This window comes from Elgaria multicarinata, chromosome 4 (assembly GCF_023053635.1).
Source record: "Elgaria multicarinata webbii isolate HBS135686 ecotype San Diego chromosome 4, rElgMul1.1.pri, whole genome shotgun sequence".
Classification (NCBI taxonomy): domain Eukaryota; kingdom Metazoa; phylum Chordata; class Lepidosauria; order Squamata; family Anguidae; genus Elgaria; species Elgaria multicarinata.
In genome coordinates this window covers 114,839,713-114,851,819 of record NC_086174.1, presented here as the reverse complement: position 1 = coordinate 114,851,819, position 12,107 = coordinate 114,839,713, and the positions used below count along the sequence as shown (strand labels likewise).

General features: G+C 38.9%; 1 protein-coding gene across 1 annotated transcript in view; it reads right to left on the bottom strand.

Moving 5' to 3' along the window:
• LOC134398220 (protein eyes shut homolog) overlaps positions 1-12,107 on the bottom strand; it is a 614,610-nt gene that overhangs the window by 145,166 nt on the left and 457,337 nt on the right. Inside the window, exon 25 of the mRNA XM_063125472.1 lies at positions 5,483-5,644. Coding sequence (XP_062981542.1) covers positions 5,483-5,644 — 162 coding nt within the window. The remainder of the gene's footprint in view (positions 1-5,482; positions 5,645-12,107) is intronic.

Below are 12,107 nucleotides of genomic sequence, written 5' to 3'. Positions count from 1 at the left end.
GACAGCTGAAAAAGACTCCCTTTCTCAGTTCTCAGCAGGGAAAAAGCTCTTATCTCCAATCAGCTGCTGGTAGGAGATAAGAGCTTTTCCATGCCGTGGAGAGGGGCGGCTGAGTGATTCAGTACTGCTTACATCTGAGCCTGCAGAGGCTTACTTCTGAGTAAACAGGAAGACATTTACCCTGCTTACTTCTGAGTAGACATGCTGATTATGCTTACCTCTGAGTAGACGTGCAAAGGTTCGGTATTTGAGACTCTATTTAAAAGGGCTGCTGGGTGATTCAGTCCTGCTTCTGAATAGGCTTAAAACTGGAAGGAATTATATTTTGGCTTCACCCACTTTCTCTTTGGCCCACCAAATTCTCAGATTGGAATTCAGCCCTTGGACTTAAAAAGGTTCTCCACCTTTGCCCTATTGTGTTCCAGACTCTAGCACTAGCAGTGACTTCTTTTAGCCATCCTGCTTCTTGACCACCCTCCCTAGCATTCACGTCCTCACTATTCAATGTATTCAGCAGGAATGGATAATGCATTGGCCTGTGGGCTGCATATGGCCCCTCCTGACCCCATACTGAGGGCCCTCCACCACCTCTGAAATAGTATATATTTAAAAGACTTTTGTAGTGCCTACGGAGTGCCCTAAAAGCCCAATTTAGCTTGTTTGCCAGCTAAATCTGGCCCCTTTTGTGCTCTGGGGTTGCCATGGAGCACCAAAAGGGTTAAATTTAGCTAGCAAGCTAACTTTAACCACCGTAGCACTCTTGAGCACTATGGAGTGGTTTGCTGACAAATGTTAGCACTTTTTGTTTTTATTCTTTGGGGAACCCCATGGACCGCATGGTTCTCTGTGGAATGTGGCCAACGCTGGAGGGCTGAGGGGGCAAACAATGGCCCCCAGTGCTGTCAGTTGCCTCCCTCTGGCAGAGGGCTTCTTCCCTGACCTTAAGTGCTGTACAGTTCCTTCAGAGTCCCCTTTCTGATTAGCCCCTTCTTGCCTCTGTTCTGCCTCCTCTACCCTTTTCCTAAAGCCACCTACCCCTCCTTCACAGTCCTGTTTCTCATTCCATTCTCTACTCTATTATTATTATTATTTTTATTTATTTATTTATTTATTTATTTATTTATTTATTTATTTATTTATTTATATAGCACCATCAATGTACATGGTGCTGTACAGAGTAAAACAGTAAATAGCAAGACCCTGCCGCATAGGCTTACATTCAGCCTCCTTGCATTTAGGCTCCCTGATCCTTGATTTACCTACACCTGTGCCCTCTACATTAGCTGTGCAGACTTGAACTGATGGGAGTTGTAGGACAAAACATCTAGGGAGTCACAAGTTGTCCACTTTTGACCTACACCTTGCAACCTCTTCCAGTCCCTAGCCTGCTTCTGTATGAGCATTTTGTCCCAACCAAAATGGTAACTTCCCAAACAGAACTGGGCTGCAAACTCGTACAATTTCTTCAGTAATTGAACATCCCATGTGATCACATCAGCTAATCAGCGACAGAGACTTCACAACCACAACACAGATAATTGTGCCAATTGATAGCACAGAACTCAGTGTAAATGATCAGGCTGTTAGGTTGTAAGCCTGTGCTCACATTTGGATGTAAGCTCCATTGAACTGAGCAGAACTTATCTCAAAGTAAACACACATAGGATCCGGCTATTAGAGTATAGAGGCCCTTTCTCATTACATGCTTTCCCAATGACATGATGTTCCCCATGATAATTCTCATGATTGGATGCATATGGGAAAGTGTTTTGTGAATGGCTCACCTATGGGAAAGTGCTTGCTGAAAATTTTAGAAACCACCTTGTGAAATCTTAAACAGCTTGTGTGAATGGTTTGTGAAATCACCATCTGTCTTTATTGTGCTTTTTAGCTCTCTGCCGGTGCTGTTGAGTAAAGTTGTCCCAGAAACTTAAATGCAGGGTTCCTGCAGAGTTTATAGCTGTTATGGCTACGCCTGGGGGAAACACAGTTTCAGAGAGGCTGCAGGTTGACAGCTCCACAGGGAATAATTGGATATCACATAGTAATGCACAAGAGAGTTGTGGCTCCATGGTGGGATGGCCGCCTGGTCCAAAAAACTATGGCACAGTGGAGTGAAATAGCAAAGGTATGAGGCACTGGCTGTAGACCTAACTTCAAAGCAGACTCTACAGCAACTGGGAATCCACCTCTCACACCCACCCACTGCTAATATCTGTATTTGAAAAGTATCTTATTAATTTAAGAATGCACGGCACTGAGTTCTTAGTTAAGGTTCGACAGGGGGGAAAGCATTCTACCGTTATAAAGGGGTAATTGGAAGATTGGTCATTCTAACTTTCATAACATTGCGATTTTTTCACCAATCTTCCTGAAATTTAGATGTCCCAGAAAGAAATGCCTATTTTACCTAACCTGAAAATTTCAAGGACGTTGGTTAAAGACTGAGGGAGAAAGGGCAGTTAACAGAAAAAAAGGGGGGGAAACCCTCGGTCACGCGAAAGTATTTCTGAAAAAGTATTGGCAACCATTTCTGCTCGCTTCTGGCCAGGACAGGATGGCTGCCATGTGTTAACTGTTTCTGTTTCTGGTTTCCTTTTCTACTCTACTAGGTGGAATGGATATTCTTTTTTTAAAATTCAATTTAGTTTTTTTTTTTTTAATTATTGCTAATGAAAGCCTATGGAAGCTCATAAGATGGCATTTGGAACGTTGAGGATGAGGGGAGGGGGAAGGGGAGGAGGCAATAATGGCCACAACAGACAGCAGCGGCTGTGAATTTCTGTGAGCTGTGTGTGTATGTGTGTGTGTGTTTGTGAATGTGGACAATCAATCCCCTTAGCATGAGCAGACCCTACCACAAGGAAGCTATGGAATTGAAAGGGAATGAAACTTTAGTTCATAAGCGGGCCTTAGTAGATAGAGCAGATTAACAACTATTTGTAGTCAAATCATGCACATTGTGATACAAGTGTGAAATCTGGTACGGTGGTATTTATTACCATGTAGATTAAAATTACATATAGGGGCATCTCAGGAAATCATCGTAATCTTGGAAAATGGCACCCAAAATTCAGTTTTCGCGCTGTAACTCTGTTATTTGTAATTCACAGAAAAGTTGTCTCAGTACAAAATTAAAGCACATAAAATTTGCTACAAAAAACTCATTATCAATCTTTTCATAGGAGCAACCCTTGTTGAGATATTAAGGTTTTATTCATACACATTTGTTGGAGAAATCAACAAGATGCACTATCTCACCCTCATTTCAATGTTTCACTTTGTGTTGCAAGCCTGAAACTTTCAGAGGTCATATTTTACCCCTTTTCCAACAAGAATATGTACTGAGGCATCAATTGGGGTGGGTGGGTTAGTGAAAATAATGCAAAATTTTCATAAGGCTGATTTATTCTTTCTGGATCAGGGTTTCAAATCATTATAGAAATCTGTTTACTGCATAGCATACGTATTAAATTATCTTGTAACACACACAAAAAATAAATTTAACCATTTTTTTTTAAAAAAACAGAGCTTAAAAACTTTTGTTTTTAGTGAATTTAGTTTTTATCATTTAGTCTTGACCACATTCTCCATCACACTGATGCATCACAGCACATGGTAGTCCAGTACTACTGCATTTGCATCTGTTATTTGTATCACATTTTATTTTACAGCCACAAGAAACCAACTTGAGGCATAATTTTGCATTATTTTCACTAATTGCCCCCCACATTGGTCACTCAATACATATTCTTGTTGGAAAAGGTATAAAATATAACCTCTGAAATATAGGCTTGCAACACAAAGTGAAAGATTGAAATGGAGTTCCTTCATGGATCACATATCTTAATGCTGGAAAACATCATACGTTAGAACAGATGTGGGCAGAAAATAGATCTATCCTGATGTTTTGGACATCAAGTCCCAGCATTCCTGATCACTGCTCATGCCGGTAGGGGCTTTTATGAGTTGAACTCTGAAACATCTGGAGATCTACATTCTGCCTGCCCTTGCTCTGGAACAGCCTTCCCCAACCTGGTGCCTGTCAGATGTGTTGGGTTGCAACTTTCAACATGAGATGCTCTAAAAAAGAGAAGTAGGTGACCCTAAGTTGTGCGTCATCAGTTTTCCACAACCCCACAGTCACTTCTGCGTATCATATTTTTCATCCTGTCCTCATGGTTTATCTGCTTTGGGAGAATGAGAATTTCACTAGCACTTTCTGCATCCTTAGGGACGATGTGGCGTTAAGGCTTGTAAGACTTAATACCCAATTTCCTGCTTTTTTGGTGCTTGGTTGAAAGCTCTAGAGCCTTAACGTTGTTGATATAGGATATCTGTATTCAACAACTTCCCACCATGTTGTTCTGTCACAACAAAAAGCAATAGAGTTTTGCAAAATTGCATCTAATGAAATGGACTCTAGTCTACAAAAGCTCATGCTACGATAAATCTGTTCATCTTGAAGGTGCTACAAGACTGTCTGTTGCTTTTATAAACAATATACCAACAGAATAAAAATATTATACACAGGTTGCCTGTATTCTCCTTCAGGACTTGTTATTTTCAAGAGATAATTAAACAAAATTAAATGATAATCTTTTAAGCTTTTCTTATATTGCTCTTTATTAGCTTTCTAGTTGTTATTTGTCCTAGTATTACCCTATATTTACTTGAAAAATAAAAATTTCTTCTCCTGCCCTCTGTTTCAAAACTTTCCTGGAAGGTGTTAGTGGATCTAAAATAGCACACCTCTGGCTTTTGTAAATCATTTTAGAACTGCTGTACCGGTGATAAAAGAATCAAAGTTCACTTTTCTTGAGTAAATGTTGCTTTGCTTATTCTCCAGTCAACATTCCCATAAATTGGTAGCACACCTGTTACATCTTGTCTCTCATCTCTAATTGTTCCCTGATTCCTGATGAGTTATAGAAATACTACGCATTTACAAAGAGGGGTACAGGAACAGCAACAGGGTCAAGATCCATATCTTGGGCTGAGGTCTGGCTCCAAGAGAGGCACACTGCCCCACCAGTCGCTGAGATCTCCTGTTCCTGGACCTCCTTCCTGTTGTTACCTGTTCATGTGCATTTTCCAAGTGAGCAACCAGGGTGAGGAGCAAGGAAAAGGAGTAGCAATATCCTTACCCTTTCTCTTCCTCCTCTGTGTAGCCGTGCAACTTGGGCTTAGAGGGAGAGGTAAGAAAATGGGCAGCAGCAATAGTGGTAAGGAGATGGGTGCATTCAGGGAGCAACTTGCCCAAAGGCCTTCCCAACCTAAAACCAGTCACGAAAGTAGGCAACAAAAAAGAAAAGAGCTACAACAGAGTGACTCTGGTCTCAAAATACCCAACGTTACATTATTTCCTAGAAATGTTGAACATTCACAGTGAGGGTCTGCTGCACGCTCACTTCTGCAATGGTAGATGCCTGCTTGTGCAATGTTGGATGTCGCCCATTATGAATACATGATCTGTACTCACTGTAAAGGAGAGTGCCATTCAAAGCTGTTGTCTTCACTGTCAGGTAGATCATCATTCTGTTCTGTTCTTGCCCTGTTGCAAATCTAGCCCCGGACATCGATGTTAGAGAAGGTAGTGCTAAATATGAATTCACACTGAATGATGGAAAAAACAGCGTTGTATCTAAAACAAATATGAAAAAAGGACAGTAAGTATGAAATAAATGTCATTTCATCAACAATATATTCCTATCATCAGCCAAGCATAATTTCTATGGGTTTGTAGCATAGGCCAGGACCTCCTCCCTTCCCGCCATGACCCCTTCCTTTCCCGTCCACAATCACACACAAATATATCATGCCTTCCACACTACACTTAAGCTTAGAAAAAAAAAGCTGCCCTTGATGCCAATTGCAGCACCTATTCTAAGTCTAGCTGCAACATGGGTGTGGGTGTCTGAATTATACTTGTTTTGTTCTCACGCTGCTTCTGATTGTTTCAGCCTCCAGCAAATCTCACAAGATCTGGACATCCTATAAAGATACAGGGAAATAAACTTGCATAAACACCTTCAAGCATGATATATAACTCCAATTTGATTGGAGTTATAGTAAAGAAAACCGGTGGTCCTTATTTTGATCAGATTTGTCTGGTGCCTTTTAAAAGTTGTGTTTGTGTGAATTTCTGGAGTTGCCCTCTAGAAATTCCTCTTCACCAAGTTCTTCTGAAGTTAAATTTGAACCGTTGTGCACATTACTTCAATTCCACTCCTCCATAGCTGCCAATTCAGATAGCAAATGCTACTGTCTATGTTCATGTTCTAGCTATTTATAATACATAAAACCAGTTTCAGTGTGAGAATAAATATTCTATTAAACATTTCATTTTATTTTAAAAGTGTATACTTTTAAATTTAGTAATGTTCCTTTCTTCAGAAGCCAGTGAAATACAGGCTATTTTCTATAACCAGAAGGCAGAGAACAGCAACATGTTACAATAGGGAGGAAATCAACAGCAATCCCTTGCTGTGAGAACAGGGATACTACAATGAGTACACAGAAGTGTCCATATTTTCATCTGTGAAATATTTGAGCATATTCAGATTTTGTACAGACATTGCTTGTATCAAATTCTTGTGCGCTAACCAACGATGCCAATGTGTTTTGAAAAGATTGTCTTCTCAAAATTTAAACTCATCTGTGTGCACAGATGTTAGAAACATTCAGAAGAGGCTCTTTCCATAACAGTGGGAGACTCTGTGCATTCACATACCACAGGGCTGGGGCCGTAGGACAAGAGCCCACTTGGTTAATTAAAAATAAGTAAACAGAAAAGGGAGTGGTTGTGAAGGTGAATTCAGCATAGCTCTGGCAAATTGCAGAGCCTGATCCATATACCAGGTAGCTTGATCCATATAGCTTAAAAGCTTGTATACGACTGTCCTGCAGCAACTTTGATTGGCTACTTCTGTACTGGCAGTTCAGAGAAATTTATTTAACATTCAAGTCTTCCTGAAACTGAGTTCTCTTTACATACCATATTAGCAGGAGAGGAATCACATGGGTCCTCAGATACTTTCTGTCCTGTACATGGGCCTCTAGGGAACATTGAAAATCTTCTTCTTCTTCTTCTTCTTCTTCTTCTTCTTCTTCTTCTTCTTGGCCCCAGGCACACAAAAGGGGGTGTTTGGGGAAGGCTGAAACCACTGCAGGCAGGTGGCTCCAATTTCTATGGGGCATCAACCCTCCCTAGGTTTGACTTAGAACCAATCACAACTTTAAAGGAGCTATCCAAAGTGCTGAACTTGACCCCCCCCAAATGGTTCAGCACCTTGACTAGCTCCTTTAGAGTTCTCACTGGTTCTGACTAAACCCCAGAGCAGATTCACCACCCTATTGAAATAGGAACCACCATCCTTCCCTGGTTGAAACAGCAAGAGACTTGAATTTTATGTGGAACTATTCCATCTTTAGAATATACAGAATACAAGCACGTTGATGATGAATTTGGAATTTTGGTATCTCCTGACTCTTTTTGTATTTTTTTAATTGTGCATTTTCCATTTTTATTTACAAACACATCCCACTCTCTAGTCTTTAACAATCGGATCTCGTAACAGTTGGGACGGTAGTCCTTCCATTTCTTAATCTCCAAGTACCTTCCAGCAAAAAGCAATCTCATTTGCAAAGGTACAAGTTTGGCAGTAATAACACATTCAAAGTAAATGCACTTTTCATGATTAAATCTTTAACTGGTTACTGGCAAATGGTAAATTAACTTGTTTTATACACTCATCTGAATCAGAATGAATGTTACCAAAATGAAAGTCCATTTAATGCACATTCATCCTTTCACCAAGATATTTGCAGCTCTGCAAGCATCATTATGTTGTTCTTAATGCTTTCCAAAGCCAGTTTTATTACAATCATTATTAATGTCCTCAGTATATTTCACTACGCCTTGGTAATGACCCTTGAGAGCTGCCATAAAGATAAATTAGCATATTATCTGCATACATTGTGATGGTGGAATGTTGTAGTCAAAACTGTATATAACTGCTATAAGTAAAGAAAGAACTATCATTTCAAAACAGAGACGGTAGTGCACAGAACTCTGATTCCACAGAGGCATAGCTACTAGAATAATAAAATCAACATGACGTCTGAAAAAAAGTTACACATTGTTGTCACATATTGCCCATCAAAATGATTAATTGTACCAGATACCTTAATAAAATTAATGTATAGTTGAGAAAGGATGTTGACAGCTCTGGTTAAACATCTACATAGCACTGAGTTAGCATATTGTTACAAATACGGACAGAATTTTTATAAGGCAATTTTTTTCTAAGAATAGCCACCTGGTTGCACCATTTAAGTAAAAACAGAACAGATGTTGAAAGAACAAGAAGTTTAACTCCATTTTCTTTTTCAAAATCTCAACTATAGGAAAGTTTTAATATTTTTTTAATTTTCGCACAAGCACTTTAAATAATATTAGTATTTTAAAAACTTGAAATTGCCACAAAGGCCTGTCCTAATTCACTGCTGTACTTTCTCCCCGTATTTAGTGTATTAGAGATAAATATCTTCGGCTGTTCCACAACTACCCAAGACAGTATTCCAGCCATTCCCAACCTGGTTCCCTACAGATGTTTTATACTATAGCTACCTGTATTCCTGACCATGGCATATGCTGGCAGGGGCTGATGGGAGTTGACGTCTAAAACATGTGGAGGACTTGGGGAAAGCTGCAGTATTGAACCCTCACAGAAAGCAATCACATGACCACTTGACGGGCTGGCCATTGTCAGAAAGAAAATGTTGGGACAGACGGATCTTCGTTGGTCTAGCAAGGCAAAGCTCATGTTTTTATTGCTATGAACCCAGAAAGGTAACACATACTGCATTCAATGAGATCACATTTTGCTACCTAAAGAAGACACGGTTGTATCAACCAGTTCTCAGTGCCATTTGAATTGGTGGCACTTTATTTTTTTATTTATTTATTACATTTTTATACCGGCCAATAGCTGAAGCTCTCTTGAGTAGGGTGTCAGGACTGCAGCCAGAAGGATTTGAAAATAAAAATAAAATAGTGAATAGTATACTTTGGTTTGGTTTCTCAGTCATTAACATTCCAAATCTAAACCTATCAAAGCCCTGTTGATTCAATGGGATGTATTTATTAAATGAGATTTACAACACTGCATAAATTGTGTTTTCAAGTACAGCTGAAGGCAATTTTTTAGAACATTTCAAAATTCATATTTCAAATCGCAGTTTCTAGACAGTATTTCAGTTATTGGACAAGAGCAGATTTTAAGTTCCAATATACCCTGCCTTTTCAAGGATATGGCATATGGACCTGTTCTTTACTGACTCAGACCATTGGTCCACCTAACTCAGCACACTCTTGCTGGTAGCAACTCTCCAGGTTCTTGAGAATAAACTTTTATAGCTCTACTACCTGAAATCCTTTCACCAAGACATCCAGGGGTTGAACCTGGAACCGTCTGCAAACAAAACATGGCTGAAGTAGTACCTATAATTTCTTACATGCCTGTAATTTCTTAGGTTGCAATTTCTTTCCTATCAGAAATCAGCTACTCCAGCCTACCTGGAAGGATCTGGATGACAAGAGTATTTGATATTGATGTGTTTCAGTATAATTTTCTAAGAAAAGGTGGCATATGCATAAACTTGATGATGAAAAAGAAACAGGACCGTTATCTGCTTTAGCATATTTTTGTTTGTGGTTTGCGGCTGGGCTTTATTCAAGTAAATTAGGCACACAACTCCAATTTTAATTAGTCAGAATGCGTAGCTGCTAAACTCTAGCTTTGAGGTACCACAGTATTCTTCAAATATTTCTGAAACCATTAGATTAACATGCATCATTCTTAGCTCTTCTTTCTCTCATACATCCAAATATCACTAGCGGTAGGGGAACTTCTATAATTCTGTGGAAGAAGATGTAGTATTCTGTCACAATAGTATACCCAGGATTTTCATATTCCCCATTACACCAACTACACCAAATAATATTTGACCAACTGTTACCGTACAAAACAGTATACCGTACAAACCAGGGTAGGGACACCTGGGAACTTCCAGATGTTGTTGGACTCCAATTCACATCAACCCCAGCTAATATGGCCAGCAATGATGAGACCTTTAGTCCAACAACATCTGGAGGGCCACAGATTTCCCAGCACTACTATACATGTTTGCTCAGAAGTAAGTCCCATAGAGTTCAGTGAGGCTCCTCCCAATTAAGTGGGAGGATTGCAGTCTAAAAGTGATACTGAATTTTAATTGAACTGGACTTCATTCTGATTTTTTCTGATCTCAATTGACAAACCTTGTTTAGTTGAAAATTCTGCCAGTTTATTCAAGTAAATGGAATGAATAGGAATGCTTAAATTAAGCAATAAGAAATAATCTGAGTAAATAACTATTACAAATGTACAAACCAAATATGTCCAAGTGTAGCTAAGATGAGCTGTACAATAGAAACATGATATATAGTGTATTTATCTAACTACTGGGAATCTGTTATACGTTATCACATATATATGACAAAAAGGCATAGTATTTTTGAAAAGTTCAAATTCTCCCCCCCCCCCCCCATTAATACTTTTATTAATTTTCCACAAAGACAGAACACATAAGGGAAGGTAAAACAACAATACAAATTCTTAAAATACATTTGCTTGCTCCTTTCCCTACTATACTCCTTTCCCTACTATTTTTTATTGTATTTTATATTATGGTTTTATACTGTTGTTTTATATTATGAATGGTTTTAATTTTTGTGAACCGCCCAGAGAGCTCCGGCTATTGGGCGGTATAGAAATGTAGTAAATAAATAAATAAATATACACTTCAGTATATTTAGATCAAGAATGTAAAAATTTACTCTTATTCAGACATACCACAATACTTTACAGAACACTAACATCAAAACTTCAAAAAGATTTTAAGTCAGCACTGCATTAAAATTCATAATCTACATTTTTATTGACCTTATACACAGTAAGTCTATGTCAAATTTGTTATGTACTGTAAAGAAAGCTAGAGAGGGTTAGAATCAATTTCTGCACTGTGCTTAGAAGATAATAGATTTTTTAAAGCTTTGGAAAACATTGGAAGAACGTAGCAAGCAGTGACTCACCACTAATGGAGGGGGTACTTACAGATGTTGTGGTAAATTCTGAAGGTCAAAATAACATGATGTTTGGTTTATTCAGGACAACAGGACAATAACTCTCAAAGTCTAACTAATCCCCTTGCACCTCCCTGTGGTTCAGTTGGCTTCTGCTCTTATGAAAAAGTCTGATGCTGTTTTTTGTTTTTTTTACAACAGGTACAAGAAATCAAGGAGAAAGAAAATGTCATTCAAAAATTTCCAGTAGCCAAATCTATCACAGTCCATTTTTGGTGACAAGTTTTACTTTGTGTAAACTTGTCAGCGCAAACCCACATTTCAATTTGCTAGTATCCATCTCAGCAATTTTTCAAACAGGTCTAATAATCTGGGACTTCCTGCTTGATTGGTTGCACCCACACAATTTATCAACATTTTTCTCTATGCCTTGACTGGCAAAATATGTAGGTTGCTGACAGTTCATAGTTAAGGAAAGTAATTTCCAGGCTTCCTGAATCAGCTATTTGATATAGTCACAATTATCAGCTAAGTACACTGCTTACCAATTCCCCAATCCAAAATTCCACAGACATAGTTCCTGTACACACCAGGCTCCCTGTTCATTTCAATAGAAGAAATGCACGCATCCAAACTTACATTGGGCCTGTTCAGACAACATGCTAATCCATGGTTAGGCTGCTAACCTTTTTGCAGCAAATTTAAATGGTGGTTATGTAGCCACCATGGCTAGGAATGGTTCACAAGACATGCTAAGTCATGGTTCACATGACACGCTAAGCCATAATGTTAAGTTCAAAATGCTTCACCACCATGGCTTAGTGTGTCATTTGAACAGGGTCATTTGCTTAGACCCAGCCTATCAGTACAATCTAAAAATGTCTTGCTTTTCAGAACCTCATAAAAACATGAGTGAATTGTAAGAATTCTGGAACACCAGAGGCAAATATTTTAAGCTTCTTTCTTTATTCCAGGCACT